Source organism: Sus scrofa, chromosome 3 (genome assembly GCF_000003025.6).
Source record: "Sus scrofa isolate TJ Tabasco breed Duroc chromosome 3, Sscrofa11.1, whole genome shotgun sequence".
In the NCBI taxonomy this organism is placed as follows: Eukaryota; Metazoa; Chordata; class Mammalia; order Artiodactyla; family Suidae; genus Sus; species Sus scrofa.
The window spans coordinates 16,399,137-16,417,356 of NC_010445.4; the positions used below are offsets into that span (position 1 = coordinate 16,399,137).

Consider the following 18,220-nt stretch of genomic DNA (forward strand, 5'->3'; position numbering starts at 1 on the left):
GGCTGCAGCGGAGGCCCCATGTTGGTCTTTACCTTCCCGGATGGTAAAAAGCAGGGTGCAGGGTCCATTTGGCTGTCTTGTTGCTCTCTTGTAATCAACCTCCAAGGTCCCATACAGTGCCTGGCACAGAGCAGGAACCCAGGAGATGAATACATGAAGGAAATTTGTGCTGTGATCACAGTCAAATAATTACCTCTCTCCATAGGTATTTTTCACATTGTATTTTATTAGTCTTATTGGTAGATAAGGCCACGCATAGTAAATATCATAGAGGAAGGTGAAATCCAGGATGGCATCCTACTGGGCTGATGAGGAGGGACTCCTTTCAAATTGTGAGAGGTCCTAGGGGTGCTTATCCAGAGCAGAACATCAAGGGAGGGGTGCTCTTTGGTTTGGGGTGCACACAAACTGAAGAGATATCTTCACTGTGCAAGATGACATGAGTCCTGGAGTTCCTGCTGTGGTGCAATGGGATCAGTGGCATCTCTGGAGCGCTGGGATGCGGGTTCAATGCCTGGCCCGGCACAGTGGGTTAAGGATCCAGGGTTGCCATTGCTGTAGCTGTGTGTGGATTGCTGCTGCGGCTCAGATCTGATCCCTGGCCTGGGAACTCCACATGCTGAGGGGGGGCCAAAAAAGAAAAGAAAAAAAAAAAAAGACATGGGTCCTGAAGTGCTTTTAATCTGAGCTCTTCACAGGTAGGCTTTGGATGGATTTAAAAAATTTTTATATTAGAGTATACTTGATTTAGAGTGATGCGCCAATTTCTGCTGTACAGCAAAGTCACCTAGTCATGTATATATATCCTCTCCCTTTCTTATATTATCTTCCATCACAGTCTATCCCAAGAGCCTGGATATAATTCCCTATGCTGTGCAGCAGGACCTCATTGCTTAGACGGATGTTGTTTTCTATTTTCATTGATTAATTATAATAAAGCAGAAGGAACACAAAATATAGATACAAAAATAAACCACATCCAGAATTCACCGAAGAGAGTGCCTGATTAACATGGCTTGCAAGTCTACAGCTGTCCTTTCGACTACTGCGTAGCGCTTCCTCATCCCCTATGTCTCTGAGTGAGCTCTGGTTCTAGTCGCCTCTGGAAGCATCATGGTCCAATCCCGCTGGTGGGTGGGTGAGCATCTTGAAGCCACATCCCCAGTTCTCCCTCTCACCCTGTGCCCTGTTTGGGTGGCATTTCCACTGGCCTATCAGTTTAGGTTTAAGCACGTCACAGTTTAAATATTTATTATTTGGTCATTCCTGTTGTGGCTCAGCAAGTAAAGAATCCTACCAGTATCCTTGAGGATGCGGGTTCGAAACCTGGCCTCACTCAGTGGGTTAAAGATCAGGCGTTACTGTGGCTGTGGTGTAGGCTGACAGCTGCAGCTCCAATTCAACGTCTAGCTTGGGAACTTCCATATGCCACGGGTATGGCCCTAAAAAGAAAAAGATAATCTATTATTCTATATGATTCCATCAAGTTGAAACATTTAGCTGGAAATAAAATCCCCTGATCCCTGATAAAATGCCGCAGTCTCCGAGTGTCCCCCATCTCTTGGGGCTTCTCCACCATTTCACAGTCTTTCTCCCCCGAGGCGTCCCCGCTCATTCAGAAACTGCCTTGGATTTGAGGCTGAGGGTGGCCTGTTTCTCTGAGGCAATAAAAGGGTATCAGCAAAAAAGAACTTGCCATTTGGAAGCTTTCTAGCTCTGATATTTGTTCTGACACTTGTCTGGAACTGCCAGCTAAGAGTCCTTCGGTGAAACGCGAAAATATCCTGAGACAATATAGGATTAAAATAATCGGTAAGAGTAGGGGCCTGAAAACTTTTTCTGTGAAGGGCCAAAGAGTAAATATTTTCAGCTTAGCAGGCTACACAGTTTATGTCTACTCAACTGTGCGGCTGTGGAGGGAAAGCAGCCATGCACAGATCGTCAGTGATGCCGTAGGTTAGGTCATAAATTACATCATAAGACACAGTGTGGCCAGATTTAGTCAATGGATGTAGCTTACCAACTCTTGCATGAGAGAAATAGATCAATCGTAACTGCATTGTGATCTTTTCAAACACGCTCCATCTAAAGGCGTTATTAGGGAGTTCCTGTTGTGTCTCAGTGGGTTGAGAGCCCAACATAGCGTCCGTGACAATGCGGGTCTGATCCCTGGCCTTGCTAAAGGATCCTGCATTGCCTTGGCTGTGGTGTAGGGTGGCAGCTGCAGCTCTGATTGAACTCCTAGCCCAGAAAATTCCATATGCTGCAGGTGTGGCCATAAAAAGAAAATCAATCAATCAATCAATCAATCAATGGCCTAATAGCTCTTACCTGGCTTCACTTCTAGTTCAAGTCTCAGCCACTGATTTGTGAAGAACAACCAATAGCCAAGTTTTCAGATTATTAATATTACTAATTTTCTTTCAAAAGACTTGTCTAGATAATGAGACATAATAAATGAACTGGGTGGGGGGAGAAAGTGGGTCGGACTGGGCATTTGGGGTTAGCAAATGCAACGTATTATATTTTTACGATATCATATTACTTGGAGAGTATTCTATTACGTGAATGTACCATCATGGATAGACAATAAGATCCTACTGTATAGCACAGGAACTATATCCAATCTCCTGGGATAGACCATGATAGAAAATGACACATCAAAAAAGAATATATGAATGAGTGACTTTGCTGTATGGCAGAAATTGGCACAACACTGCAAATCAACTATACTTCAGGAAAAAAAGAGAAATGAACAGAAAGTCAGTGTTAAGTCTAACTAGACGGATAGACTTTCAGTGTTGCCCCCCAATTTGGGTAAATCACAGCACTACTCTAGATCCCAGATTTTTCTTTTCTTTTTTTTTTTTTTTTTGGTCTTTTTAGGGCCGCACCCACTGCACGTGGAGGTTCCCAGGCTAGGGGTCCAATCAGAGCTGTAGCTACCGGCCTACGCCACAGCCTCAGCAATTCCAGATTCGAGCCACATCTGTGAACTACACCACAGCTCATGGCAACACTGGATCCTTAACCCACTGAGCGAGGCCAGGGATCACACCCGAGTCCTCATGGATACTAGTTGGGTTTGTTAACCATTGAGCCATGACTCGAACTCCTAGATTCCAGATTTTATCTCTAGGATTAGGGCATTCAATCTCTTGATTTCTTTCTTAAAAAAAACTTCATTTTTAAAAAAAACTATTTTACAGAAAGTAATCCACATTGATTTAGAAAACATAGTTAAGCAGAAAGAAAACAAGAAAACATCAAACTCAACCACGAAGAGATAATACTGCTGACATCTTAGTATATGCCCTTTCTGTTGTCTATCAATTTAGCAAGTCTACTTAGTTTTCTAGCTCTGCCTTTTTTTTTTTGGCCACACCTGCCATATGCAGAAGTTCCTGGGTTAGGGATGGAAACTGCGCTGAAGAAATAACCAGAGTCACGGTAGTAACAAACAATCTTACTTGCTCTACTGAGCCCACTAAGGAACTCCTCTGTCTCTCTTTTAAATGATAAAAGTGGGAGCACACTAAATAGCTCTGCGATTACAAATTTTCACTTAACATAACATGAACATTTTTTTGTGTTATGAAACGTTTCTCTGCAATATCATATTAGCTGAAGAGTATTCTATTACATGAATGTACCATCATTTATTTAACTAACTCCTTTTGTTAGGTTTTTTTTTTTTTTAAGGGCTGCACCTGCAGCATATGGAGGTTCCCAGGCTAGGGGTCTAATCCGAGTTGTAGCTGCCGGCCTACACCACAGCCACAGCAACGCCAGATCCGAGCCATGCCTGCGACCCACAGCACAGCTCACAGCAACACCAGATTTGTTAGGGTTTTCTCTGTGTTTTTTATTTTTATTTCTATAAATTTCACTGCAATGAACATCTTAGTAGAGAAAACTTTGCACACATTTGTGATATATTTCCATATTTCAACGTTAAAACTTTTTCATACATTCAGCAGTGATTCCATGGATGACCAACAGAGGGCATTTTAGGCTTGCCTCCTCAGGGCAAGGCCGTAAAGCCATTGCTGTGGTATATAACAACAAAAACAGTGGTCTTATTGTGAAAGTGCTTCAAACTTAGATCTTCAGGAATAATGAATAAACTCCAAAGGGAGAATCAAAGTCGCTTATTTTTATGTCTAACCAGAACCATACCTCCCCCCTGCTCCCCCTCCAACAATGAACTGCTTTGTTAGGACTCAAAGCCCAAATGAATCAAAATTATCTCTTTCGCTCAATTCAGAACAACTAAAGGAGGAATCTGTTTTACACAAAGACCTAAAGTCCCTACAGGAGACAGTCTTGGGTAGTGACAAACAAGCAGGAAAGGGAATGCAAAGCTGAAAACACTGACCTTGCCAGAGAAAAGCCCAGGCGGCCTTCAGGATCTGGAGGTCCCTAGAAAAAAAAATGTGGGGGGACCACTGAAGGGGGTCTTGCCTAGACTGTCACTTACCCATCATCTACCAGCCAGGCTGCGGTAGGTAAGACTACAGGTTTTGTTAGATGGAGCTTGAAATAATTGTCTTACGTATGTTTTTCTTGATTTTCACAAAAACTATACATTCCAAAGGGCAGTGATCTGCCTGTACTTCTTGGAACGACAATTATACCCAGCAGATTACTAAGGATAAGGGAGGTATTTAGACAGTTGTCACTCAATGCTAATGACAAGTTTCTAGTCCAGTATAAAGATGATGAGGTAGAAGAGAGTGGGGGTTAACGGTGCAGACACTGGAGCCACGTTGCCTGTGTTTGCATCACGACTCCGTCACTTACTAGCTGGTCTTGGACCCAAGCCAAGGTCCACAAAAGGAGGTAGTAATAATACCTATGCCGGACGGTGATTTTGAGACTTAAATGAGTTTAAACGTGGAGGCTCAGGCACAGGATCTGGTCCATGAGAAGCTCTTGATAAATGTTACTAGAATGATTAGTGGACTAGGTGATTACTAAGATTTTCTTCTCTCATTTTTAAAAAATTTTATTTATTTATTTATTTGTCTTTTTAGGGCCGCACCCGCAGCATATGGAGGTTCCCGGGTTAGGGGTCTAATTGGAGCTACAGCTGCCAGCCTACACCACAGCCACAGCCACACTGGATCCGAGCTGCAACTGCACGCTACACCACAGCTCACGGCAATGCCGGATCCTTAACCCACTGAGCGTGGCCAGGGGTTGAACCCACGTCCTCATGAATACGAGTCAGGTTCATTACTAGTGAACTGAGCGACGATGGAACTTCCTCTCATTTTTAAGTGGTACGATTCTCCATGGATGACGCTTTCTCCAAGCTCCTCCTGTAGCCACTGAGGATGCCCAGCCTCTCCCTGGCTCCACAGATTCACCCACTGGCTGTAGCCTTGGCTATGCTGCCCCCGCCGTTCTCTGATAGTCACAGGCAACATGTTTCCCTGGTCCCTTATCCAGCTAATTCTTCAGAAATTTTACCCCAGCCATCTTTCATTTGTTCTAAAGGAGTTCCATTTCATTCCATTAAGTCACAACATTTCACAGATATAGTCATCTTCTTTTTAAAATTTATTTATTTTTTTGGTCTTCTCTGGAGCCACATCTGCGGCATATGGAGGTTCCCAGGCTAGGGGTCGAATCAGAGCTACAGCCGCCGGCCTATGCCACAGCCACAGCAACGCCAGATCTGAGCTGCAATTTCGACCTGCACCACAGCTCACGGCAACGCCAGATCCCCAACCCACTGAGCGAGGCCTGGGATCGAACCCTCAACCTCATGGTTCCTAGTCGGATTCATAACCACTGAGCCACGATGGGAACTCCCCCCCCCCTTTTTTTCAAAGTCATCTTCTTGAGGTGTTCTAAGATGTCATATGGACCAGAAATGCTTTGCTTCACAGGGCTCCACAGAAATATGCTCAGACCAGAAGAAATAAGGCTCTGCAAGAAGGAACGCCAACCACTGCATCTGCTTCTCCAGGCCAGCTGTGCAGTGCTTCACTCCCGAGTCGGCCGTTCTGTGCGGTGGCTCTCCGCCCTTTCCTATTCCAGTGCCCTCCCACTCCCGACAGTGGGGTCGCCAGGGGTGGGCAGATGAAGGGAATACAAATCCTTATGGTCACCTAGGGCCAAGTACTGGAGCCAGGTTGGGTTAGCGTTAAAAAATGTCCTCCCCTCCCGTTCGGATAGGTTTTATGTGGGGCACGTGAACTGCTCTGTTCAGTGTTGGTAACATAAGACTAACACAGAAATAAGCAAACAAAAACAAAATTATGATGTGATTTTATTGCTACCTGGAGGTTGGGGCAGTAACAAGAAATGGGACTTATGAGAGCTGGGCCCTTTGTGGGGCTGGGATTTCCCAGGTAGAGGGGAGAGGGACTGGCTGGGTTTTAGGGCCTTTGGAAGAAGCAGAAAGTAAGGAGGGTGTGAGGAGACAGGGGAAAATGTGCTATTCACAGGGAGAGGTGGGGCCAGGTTGTGGAGGCAGAAGAGTTTAGACGCGATGCATTAAAGAATCAAAGATTTTTTTTTTTTTCTTTTTAGGGCTACACCCATGGCACATGGATGTTCCCAGGCTAGGGGTCGAATTGGAGATGTAGCTGCTGCCTACACCACAGCCATAGCAACACGGGACCTGAGCCATGTCTCCAACCTACACCACTGCTCACAGCAATGCCAGATCCTTAACCCACTGCCAGGGACTGAACCAAGTCTTCATGGATATAGTCAGATTCGTTTCCACTGTGCCACAACGGGAACTCTCTCAAATAAGGTTTTTGAACAAAGGAGTGACTTAAGATGCAGTGACTGATCTGGCAGCAGTATGCAGTTTCAGCAGTGCTTAGGGGAGAAGGGAGGAATGAATAATTTTGGGGTCCAATACCAGGTCACCACTGTGGCGCTCATTGAGGGGCCTTGGGTAAGGGACTTGACCTGGCTGAGCCTCTGCCTCCTCATCTGAAAGTGCTATGTTCGAGGTTTCTGGGAGGAGTGATCATTTACTGAATATTTTATTAGGTTCCCACAATGTGCCAGACACTCTGCTAGCTGTCAGGGGTACAAAAGTGGACAAGTAAGGACACAGTCTCTATCTTCCAGAAAATTACCGTCTAGTATAAGAGACAGACAATAGAAAGGTCAAGAAACATTAAAAAGGGCAAAGTGTGATAAAATGACATTTGGAAATAAAGCTAGGCAGGAGGGGCATCCACTTTTTTAGTTCAAGGGGTCAGGGAAAGTCTCTCTGAGGAAGTAGAATTTATTGAGACAAGAGCACTGAGAAGGAGGCTGTCAGACAAAGCGCAAAGGAAAAACATTCCAAGGAGAGAAATAATACGTGCAGAGGCAGGAAAAGCCTGGCGTGGTCCAGGAAATGCGACAGTCTAGGTGACAGACAGTGATGTTTTTGATTAGGGTGGAGACCATGGAGCTGAGGGGAAGGGGATGGATTCAAGAAATATTTTGAAGGTAAAATCAAGTATCTTATAAATGAAAAGAGGGAGAAAAAGAGAGAAATCAAGAATGATTTGTATGTTTCTGGCCTGAGAGACAGGGTAGAAAATATTATAATTACTGAGATGGATGAGATGGGAGGAGGTGCGGTTTTCGAGCCGGGGATGTGACAACACATAAAATATCTCATTCAGAGCCTGGTACGTAGAAGACACTCAGTAAAAGGAAATTACTATTATTATCTGGTCATTTTGTATTCTGTAACAATGGCTTCCAGAAAACAGTCACTTCTTTGTCTTTGAATATAGTACGAAAGCATGAAACAGAAGAGCGGGATTCTGAGACAAAAGGATGGTAGCAGGTTTCTCTGAAACAAATCACAGCAAAAACCTCACTAAGCAGTTTTGATGTATGGACAGGAATATTTAAATACAGCAACTGAAGAAACTTTGGCTTATTAGATCATCATCTGACAAGGTTTTATTACTTCTCTGAAATCACAGGAATGAAAACATGCAAACTTGTGTGTCTTGCATTGGTGGTTTGACGGCGATATGGACAGCTCTTTCGATGTGAGAAGAATAATGTAGCCAAATTGATCATAAGCTTCACGAGGGCAGGGACTGTGTTCTATTTGCTTGTATCCTTCACTCTCATTTTATTGTCTGGCCATGGTTGGTGTTCCACTAATTATTTGTCGTCAGCTATGTTTTCTCCTTTGTGTTCCCTTTAGTTTCCAAAAATATTTGCTATTTCCATATTCATAATTCCTTACAAAAGAATCACATCCGTAATATGACACTTGTAAGTATTGATTAAAAAACAGATCTTTTTTGGAATGAGGAAGTTTTGTCTGAAACAAATTACTTGGGAAGCGAGACTTAATTCAGCTTAAGAACACTCAGACTTCGGACTCCAGTAGAAAGGCAAATATTTGGTCTTGAAAAATAAAAAAACGTTATCTTCAAAAAAAAAAAACAACAACAACAACAAAAAACAACAAGGCAAACTACCAGAGTGCTTCACATTTAAAGCTTTTATTTTGAAAAATAAAATACAAAAGTCATCAAGTTGTAAATGTATGAGATAATCCCTCAACTTCTCGGAAATAATACAATGAATTATTTAAATAATTAAGATTTAATATTACCCACATCAATACATTTAAACAGGTACAAGTGTTCTACAAAACATTAGAACATGTACAGACAACCTATTCCAAGACGAAACTGCCCAATTTTGCTTACAGAAACCCATTTTAAAACCCTCCCCTTGAAAACGAAGCTTGGAATCTGGGAAGAAACGATGAGAACCAGAGCAGTGTTAACAGAAAGCACACGTCGCCCTGGGCTTCTGACCCGCGGGGCTGGGCATGGGTCAGGATCAAGAGCGCTGCACTCGGGAAGCAGGTCACTTGGGATGGTCCAGAGGTGTGCTGACCTCCCGCCGGCTGAGCGGGAGGAGACTGGAGAATGAACAGGAGATGCGGGTCACGATACAGACCTCTGCTCCGCTGACCTCAGCAGGGGCAGCCAGCCCTAGAAATTTCTCTGCCGTTGAAAAGGCAGCAGCCTTCCCTGGGGCAAACAAACAGAGTGTGTTACAGGTGTGTGGTCACAGCGGGCTCTGCCCTGCACGTGCCTCCTTCCAGGCTGTGGCCCCGGCACAGCCAGGGGGACGGACAGGTATGAGTCGAGCCGCCTCAGAAGGAACTGGAGAGGCATACCCTTCCTCAGACTCGGGTGCTTTTAGGCACCTGCCGTGGCTTCAGTAGGCAAAACAAAAGGGCGGCAGCCAAAGCAAGGGCTGCTCCTGCCCGTTTAGGGATGACTGCAGCCGTCTCTGCAATTGAAGCTACCGCAGGGGCTCTGACTGGACATCAAAGGCCCAGGGGTCCAACACGCTGACTCTCAATATGAAAAAGTGGATAGTAAGGTTCTTTAAAGGAAGCTTTAGAAAATACAGGGACTGTCGTCCCTAGGTCAAAGGGATCCATAAGACAAAAAGAAAGACTAGTATTTGTCTTGAGATTCTCTGATGTCTTCCTTGCTTCTTCTGACTCTTTTCTCATTGCAAGTGGGCACCTATAGGACTTGACAAGCAAACAAGGATGAAATACTGCTGTGCAGGGACCTCAAGGCTGGAGTCAGCTGACAACTGCAGTGCGTCTTGTACAACAGCTGCTCAGGGATGAATCCCTCTATAAACGTTTTGAGGAGGGAATTATCTATTCTTTGGAAAGTATTCTGGATAAACAAAACTATCCCAGGCCTGATAACTGCTGCATACATGTGTGCCCACAGAGTATAAGTTTACACTTAGCTTTTGCTCCTTAGCAAAAAGGCAATCATAAATCTTGAAACCTCTGAATATTATGAGCTCACTGCCAGCCATGATTTTGACAAGGTATAGCAGTGTTCATGTGCTTTTTCTATCTATAATCCACCAATGCACAGTAAGTCATCAACATCTCTTATTCAAATCAAATTATCTAATCTCAGTTTTCTCATCAGTAGAATAGGAATAATACCAATTACTTGCCACAATGGTTTGAAACTTGAATGAAATAATTCATACATGTATATATATGACCAATATACACTTATTATAGGTGTTATTGTAGATATCATGTATCATTTATATATTATACATATATCATGCCTGTTATAGAGTACGCACTCAATACATGGTTATCATATAAAATAAAAATAAAACAGCAAACAAAACCATAAGAAAAAAATTAGATTTTAAAAATGGGAGTTCCCACTGTAGCTTAGTGGGTTAAGAACTTGACATAGTGTCTGTGAGGATATGGGTGTGATCCCTAACCTTGCTCAGCGGGTTAAGGATAGGGCATTGCCATAAGCTGCAGAGTAGGTAGCAGATGCAGCTCAGATCTGGTGTTGCTGTGGCTGTGGTGCAGGCCAGCAGCTGTAGCTACAATTCAACCCATGGTCTGGGAACTTACATATGCCTCAGGTGCAGCCAGAAAAAGAAAAAAAAAAAAAAGCAAGCAAGCAAGCAAGTTTTTCAAGTTTTAAATGACCTAAGGCATAACTTCATCATTCAGAGCAAAACAGAGTCTTAAGAAAGTATGGGAGGGGGGTGTGAGGTCTGAGCAGCCATATGAGGAGGTCGAGGTTCAGAAACCAGCTTTGCCATTAATTGGCTGGTATCCCTGAACATGCACCTGATGATTAATTACTCAGATATAGAAGGAGCTTGTAAGGCCTGTCTCACACTGTAGCCCTTAAGTACAAGGAGACACCATAGGTTACAAACATAAGACATTGTAACACATTAATATTAGCAAGGGTAGATGTGAAAAACCAACCAACCAACCCTTGAAGATATTAGAGCAAAGACATTTGCACATCCAGCACACAGAGGAAACAGCACAGGGCAGTGAAAGAAGAGGTAAAATATTGCACATTTTAGGCCCCTCCTCATATTGAAAATCACAACACTGTCTAAGGGCTTCCTACGGAGAGCCAAGCTCCTGGCAGACGTTACTACGGTGAACTCTCACTCCCTCTCTCTTCCTCATACAGTCCTCATCTTACAGACGAGGAAACCAAGACACAGAGAAGTTAAATAATCGGCTCAATGCCACACATAGCCAAGATTCCAACCCAGGCAAACTGACTCTAGAGCTGTGCTCTGCACCCCACTCTTACAAGAGCCTAAACAGGGAAACCCCAAGACTCAGCTATGTCCCCCAACCTCACCTCACGTATGTGAAGAGGTTCCTGGCTCTGCTACTCCACTTGCTCAGTCTGTGGAAGGAAGCAAAAGATGTGTTAAAGTGGGTCAACATGACGTGACTACTCTCTCGTCGGAATATCAGGTGTAGCTTGAGGCTCTGATCAGAGACTTTCTGAAGAATTCAGTCTGCTACTGCTCGCTGTATAACAGGGAAGACGATTGGCTTTGGGCTCTGGTTTCTGAAACGGAGACTCTAAGTCTTTGGAATTTCCCAGGGAAGAGAAGCATCTCTCTTACTCATGAGCCCCTTAGATCATACCTGAGTTTATGCTAAGAGATGAGACAACTTGGGATGGGGGCTGGTCACCAGAAAGACCAACCCTGGGATTAGAGGGCAGAGGTTCGGAGCCAGCCCAGCTTCTGCACAGGAGGCGGTGACTAGGGACTGAGTTCAATCATGTGGCCAACAAGTCAATCAATCATGCCCATGTCATTAAACTTCAATAAAAACTAGATGCCAAAGTTCAGTGCAGCATCCCGATTGGTGAACTCTGATGTGCCGTGGGGAAGGATTCCCCTCGTTCCATGGGGAAGGGGCACAGCAGCTCTGTGTCTGAGACCCTCCCAGACCTTGTCCTATGTGGACATTTAGTTGGTCTTGAATTGTATCCTTTATGACAGAGCTATACTCTTAAGCACAGCATTTTTCTTGAGTCCTGTGAGCAATTCCAGTTAAATATCAATCCTGAGGGTTCTGTGGGCTTTGGTTTTCTCACTTATTACAAGTTAAAGAAAAGTCGTTACAGGCCCTTTCCATGTGTGTGATGCATTAAATGAAATTAATGAGAACAAGGGGTTTAAATGCCTATTAATAAACCTTTTGCTCATGTTATATTATTTTATTTGTAGGAATTCTCTATATTATGCCAATGAATCCTTTGTTTTGAAATTTTGCCCCACTTGAGGTGTACTTTTTTACTGTCTTTACGATGCCTTCTAGTAAGTTAACAGTCTCGATTTTAATGTAATCCAACTTACCCATTTTAAAAATAATGATTAGTATTTTTTACAACTTGTTGAAGAAATCCTTCCCTCTTAAAGTCAGGAAGATATTCTCTATTGTCTCCTAAAACTATATTATTTTGCCTTTCACATTTAGGTCTATAATCTACCTGGAAATGATTTTTATGTATGCTGTGAAGCAGTGGGGTCCCTTTGGTTTTAGTCTCAAATTCCCCTGTTGACTCCTTCAGACTTACTATGGAAAAAAGCTTTTGGATTTGACATTTCTTCAAGACCCTGTCTTTTGGATTTTTCTCTGGCTCCAGCTGCCCTGGCCTATGAGTGACAACCTGTTCATGAATCCGTCCAGGTTTCTGGCACATCTGGCACACCCCAGCAAGGCTCAGAGCTCCTGTGCCCTCTTGTCTGCAAAAGGTGATCAGAGTCTTTTGGATAGATCAGCAGTCCCTTGAGAAGATCTTTTATTTTTTTTCCTCTGACTCTTAAGGACTTCCCAATTTCTCATACATAAAAGAAATTCAGTAGACATGTGTTGAATAAATGAAATGAATGGATAGACAAAAATTAAATATATGTTATTAAGCATATACCATGAAAGTAGTTTAAAATATGTATCAGTTATTGATGGCTATTATCAGACAAGGATCTGAGAAGACAGAACCTTCAACCCAAGTGTGAGACACGGCTGCTCTTAGAAGCCTGTTACGATGACTTCACAGGGAGTCTGTGAGGTTCCCTTAAAATCCACATCTGGAACATTTTCAGAACCTGAGTTCAGTGCTGAGTCTTTGTTTCCTATTAAGAACCTAATCATTGATAGCAGCAGCCTGGAGGCGTGTCTTGTCACCATGCTGGACAGGAAGTATGCTGGGCTCCAGCAGTAGTCGCTGATTTTCTCCCCGCTACTGCACAGGAATGGCAGGTGGTGCTCACGCAGGACATCCTGGGCTACTCTAGGCATGTCGGCTATACCACCTTTTTTTTTTTTTTTTTTTTTGTCTTTTTGGGCCACACCTGTGGCATATGGAGGTTCCCAGGCTAGGGGTTGATTAGGAGCCGTAGCCGCTGGCCTACACCAAAACCACAGCAACATGGGATCCGAGCCATGTCTGTGACCTACACCACAGCTCATGGCAACGCTGGATCCTTAACCCACTGAGCGAGGCCAGGGATCAAATCTGCATCCTCATGGATACTAGTTGGATTCGTTTCCGCTGAGCCACGACAGGAACTCCCACGCCACCTATTTCTCTTCAGTTCAAGAAACAATACTGGAAGCCAAGTAAGTGACAGTACAAGGATAACTCTGTATCTGATTTAATTAATTTTTTTCAAAGTAAAAGTAATAAGCTTCAAACTCATACCATCCATTCCCAGCTTGGGAGGCTTAGCAGCAGAGGGCCAATGGCTGTGTATATAATACATTCACAAGTCTGCTAGGCTCCAAGTCAGAAAACTTATAAGGCCATGGATATACATGTAATAAGAACAAAGAGTGGCTGTACATTTTTATTTCAAGTTAGATATCAGAAGGCTGGAGGAGATTCACCAAGGGAGGCTCCTTATATGGGGAATACTGTGTGGCTTGTGAGTGACCTCAAGCAATCAGAGTTTAGTTATCAGTAAAATATTTCCCTAGTTTTGGAAGACACTGAGCCCTCTGAAATTAAGACTGCATTAAATGATTGTTAAAACCAATATTTACCAGAAGCCAATCTTTCTACCACCAGCACATATCATTAACTCTTTCAAAAAGATTACTTCAGTGGAAGAGCCCCTCTACTATTATAAATCAAGAGGAGGAAGCAGATACAGTACCTGAGGTTTTTCTTTAAGAAATTCAGGTAGCTGAAATTCTCCTTTATAGACCTGGAAAAACAAAGCCAAGTGTGAGTGTAAGGAAACGTATTGTTATCATCACTTCGGGCGCCCGTCACGCCTGACGGTGGACAGTTCACTGCATTCTTGGTGAGTCTGAGAATGGGAGGGAAGCCTGTAGTGAAACAGCAACCAGAGTGTAAGGACTGAGTGAACCCCCTCCTGACTCTGATCCCACCTGCTCTACGCTTGCCTGGGTGCTCCCAAATGTGGGCTGGCTGGGAGAGGGCTTAGCCTATCTGAAGAAGAAAAGCATCCTAAGGGTCTAAGTTCCAGTCATTTTAGCTGAGAGAGAAAGTAAGCCCTAGGCCATCCCTCCGAAGCAACTAACACAGAATGCATCCAGTTAAGGAACAGGCTCCTCCTGATTTCCTCCTGAAACCTCCAACCTTACAACTCTGGGTTTAATCCAGCTTTACGTTTCCTCATGTACCCAATGTTCCCCTAATAATTTGAATATTAGATGGTCCTCAAATGATATATACTTTTAGCCTCAAAATCCTGTGATTAAAAACTTATTACTCTTTTCAATACATAAAATTACGTTTCTAATAGCAGCAATAATTAGGAAATAGTTTTTAAAAAGATGTGTAAGATTTTTATATAGAAAACTATAAAATATTATTGAGAGAAATTAAAGACCAATTAAATAGAGAGATATACCACTGTCAAGGACTGTAACATCCAATATAGTAAAGATGTCCATCTCCTCAAAGGGTTTCCATAAAAATTCTAGCATGCTTTTTTGGGGAAAGGGGAGGGGTATTTTCAAATTGACCGCAAAAGTTATACGGAAATGCTTCGGCCAAGAATAATCAATGTAATCTTAAAAAGAAAGAGAAATTAGAAAGACTTATTCTACCAGATATTGACTTACTACTATTCAGCTATAATTAAGTTACATTATATAGCTATACATATAAAAATGCAGCTATAATCAAGACAGTAAGGTTTTGGTGCAAGGATAGACAAACATGACAATGAAACAAAATGAGGAGTCCAGAAACAGACCCTCATTCACAGATGATAGTTTTATGATGACAGTGGCACACAGGGCAGTGCCATCAGAGTACGTGAGTGTGGTTTATGTTTATAATGATATACCATACTGTAATTTAAAAAGTGAACTACTACTATACCAACAACAAAGGTGAATCCCAACACACAATGACATGGGGGGAAAGCAAGATCTCCAATAGTAATGTATAACATGTCTCCATTTAAAGATTACAAAGCTCAAAAATAGGCAAAACAACTCCACGATGTTAGAAATCAGGACACTGTTCATTCTGGGGAGGAAGGGGTGGCAGTGATTGGGAAAGGGGATGAGAGAAGCTTCCAGGATGCTGGTAATTTTCTGTCTTGATATGGGTGTCAAAGGTGTGTTCATTTGTAATTATTTATTGAGCTATGATTTGTATGCTTTTCTGTATGTATGTTATACTTCAATAACAAAATTGAACAAATGAAGCCAGTAGCTTAAGAATTTTCTGGGCTTACTCTCTCTTGCTCTCACTCTCTCTTTCACTCACACACACACACTTTAAGTACAAAGATGTTTGTTTCAACGCTGTCTACAACAGTAAAAAAAAAGCTGGGAATATTCGTGTCAATCAAGAGCGAAGAAAGCCTCCATCAGTAACAGTTTGATAACTGCTGGGCTCAGAAACTGCGTTAAGGAAGTTCCCATTGCGGCTCAGGGGTAACTAGTATCCATGAGGGTTCAATCCCCGGCCTCGTTCCGTGGGTTAAGGGCCTGGTGTTGCCATGAGCTGTGGTGTAGGTGGCAGACGTGGCTCGGATCCCAAGTTGCTGTGGCTGTGGTGTAGGCTGGCAGCTGCAGCTCTGATTTGACCCCTAGCCTGGGAACTTCCATGTGCCAAGGGTGTGACCCTAAAAAAGGCGGAAAAAAAGGAACTGCAGTAAGAAACTATGGATTGTTATTGGGAAGAGAGTCACTGGGTAGCCCCTCAGAGCCCAAAGAAATGTTCTACCTTGTGAACACTAAACCTACAAACCTAAAAGAGTTTTACTTGGTTATAAGATGACTGATCCACTTCTAAAGATAGCAATATTCCTTCTGAGATTCAGAGAATGAATGTCCTTTTTTCCTGTTTCTTTCTCTGCCATTTCTTTTAACCTGGTCTATTTTCTGGGGTCTGTGCTAAGACTGTAGCCTGAATTAAAGCAGAGATAGCAGACTTGAGGATAGGATAGTTCTTTAGAGATGCATCACACTGGAAGCTGAAGTGGGTGCAGGGTAACAACAATGCAGCTGCTAAGAGTGTCTCCAAAGCTGCCACCATCTCCTTCCTACCCTCAAATAGTCCCAGGTCACTGTAGGGCTGGCCTTGCTGTCCCCTGAAGAAACTGCATGTAAGACTCCTGTTTGTTTTACCACCACCACAGTCTAGAAATCATTCCAGCTTCCCCAATTTCTACTGAAATATAATTGACATGTAACGTTGTATTATGGGTCCGGCTTGGGGACATATGAAGTGTCTGGATACCATGTTAACCCTCACTTCTTGTCTGTACTATCTGTGAAGCCAGAAGACACTTTATCCCAAGCAAGGGCTCAGGCCAGTGGAACATCTTTTTTTCTTTTTAACCTGATTCTCAACTGTCTTCTTCCTTCCTCTATTCTGAGAGCTGAGTCCCAATCCCCACCCTTCAAGCCCCTGGGGCATAAGATGCTCAGGCCTCGGGTCCTGGGCCCTGGCTATTCCACTGAACCAGCACGAGTTTGTTTGCCCCAGTACCTCTTCCCTTGTTGGTGGGTTTGGTCCCCGAGCAGTTTTTCTTACATTCCTCACTTCCTCTCAGAAACTGCACCTCCTCTCTCTTAGCTAGCCTCTTCTGCTGGAATTCAAGCAGAAGGTTCAACGTAAGCCCAGGGGGTCACACAGTCACTTAGTGGCAGAGTGAGGCTCAGGCTCTCTCGTTATACCATGCTCTTTGCACTTCATTACTGTTAGCAAATCTTATGGCTAAATTTTCCGATCTCTTTTTGGCTTGTTGTAAATACCAACAAGGCATAAAGAAACTCTAAGTGGGAAGATTAACTATTTTAAGTGTCTTTGAGGTATTGACAGTTCCAGAAAGGTAAGGCTTATATGAAGGGGGAAAAAAAACCTTAAATGTGTAATGTCACAAATTTAATAAAAAAACAAAAAGGGGTCAGGATAAGACATGAGACAAAAGGCACATTCAAAAAATAAGTGGGAAGCTGTTTCCTTTCATTATCCTTTAGGGAACAAATGCTTCAAAAGTTAGAAACTATGGTACTGACAAAAATTCTACTGACAAAACAATTTCTACTTAGTGCAGGAAACCAAGGATGGCCTCACTTATAAAAACAGCAAACTTAGGAATGGAATTTCCTCTGGTTAAAGGAACAGTATTTCTGGACATACTAGTCTCTGGTTCTAATGAACTGAGGATTTTGCTTGACAGAAATGGGCGAGATATTCACAAACGTCCTATGGAACCCTCCCAACTCAAGCACTGAAGGAACAAGAAGGAAACAAAAGTAGGCTTCTGATTTGGAGGGTGCACTGGAAATCAAAACCATAAGAGCAGCCGCTGTACGTAATCATTTTCTATGCCTCAGGTTAGTGCTGAGTACGGGTTTCATATGCGTACTTATGAAGTCCCACCATCCCCTGAGGAAGGTCTTCTCTTTTTACAGATGAAGCAACTGAGGCACAGAGAAATTAAGTAATCCACCCAGTGCAGTGAGATGGGAAGCTACCAATTTGTACTTCCCATAATTTTAGCTGTACCGTGATCGAACTTCCATTTTAAAAGGGTCATCCTAACTGCTCTGTTTGGACTGTAGAAGGCCAAGGACAGAGGTGTGGTGGCAACAGCAGTGATCCAGGCAAGAGAGGAGGAGGTAGCGGTGGAGGCGGTGAGAAGTGGGAGGCTTGTGGATTATTTCCTAATTACTAACAGACTGGAGGCGGGCTGTGAGAGAACAGAGGGGAGTCAAGGATGACTCCAAGGATATGTCCAATTGGAAAGATGAAGATGCCATCAACTCTGTGGGGAAAGGTTCTGGATACAGCAGATTTTCAGGGGAAGTGCAATAGTTTAATTTTAGAAATGTCAAGCTCGAGGAGTTCCCATCGTGGCGCAGTAGTTAACGAATCCGACTAGG

At 43.2% G+C, this 18,220-nt stretch overlaps 1 protein-coding gene across 5 annotated transcripts in view; it reads right to left on the bottom strand.

Moving 5' to 3' along the window:
- TPST1 (tyrosylprotein sulfotransferase 1) overlaps positions 8,471–18,220 on the bottom strand; it is a 118,182-nt gene continuing 108,432 nt past the window's right edge. For 3 of the 5 annotated variants that reach the window (XM_005662003.3, XM_021085684.1, XM_013995569.2), the window contains exons 4-6: positions 13,999–14,049; positions 11,181–11,228; positions 8,478–9,029 (exon numbers count right to left, since the gene is read on the bottom strand). In XM_005662003.3, coding sequence (XP_005662060.1) covers positions 11,211–11,228; positions 13,999–14,049 — 69 coding nt within the window. In that variant the 3' untranslated portion in view covers positions 8,478–9,029; positions 11,181–11,210. 5 annotated transcript variants of the gene reach the window in all.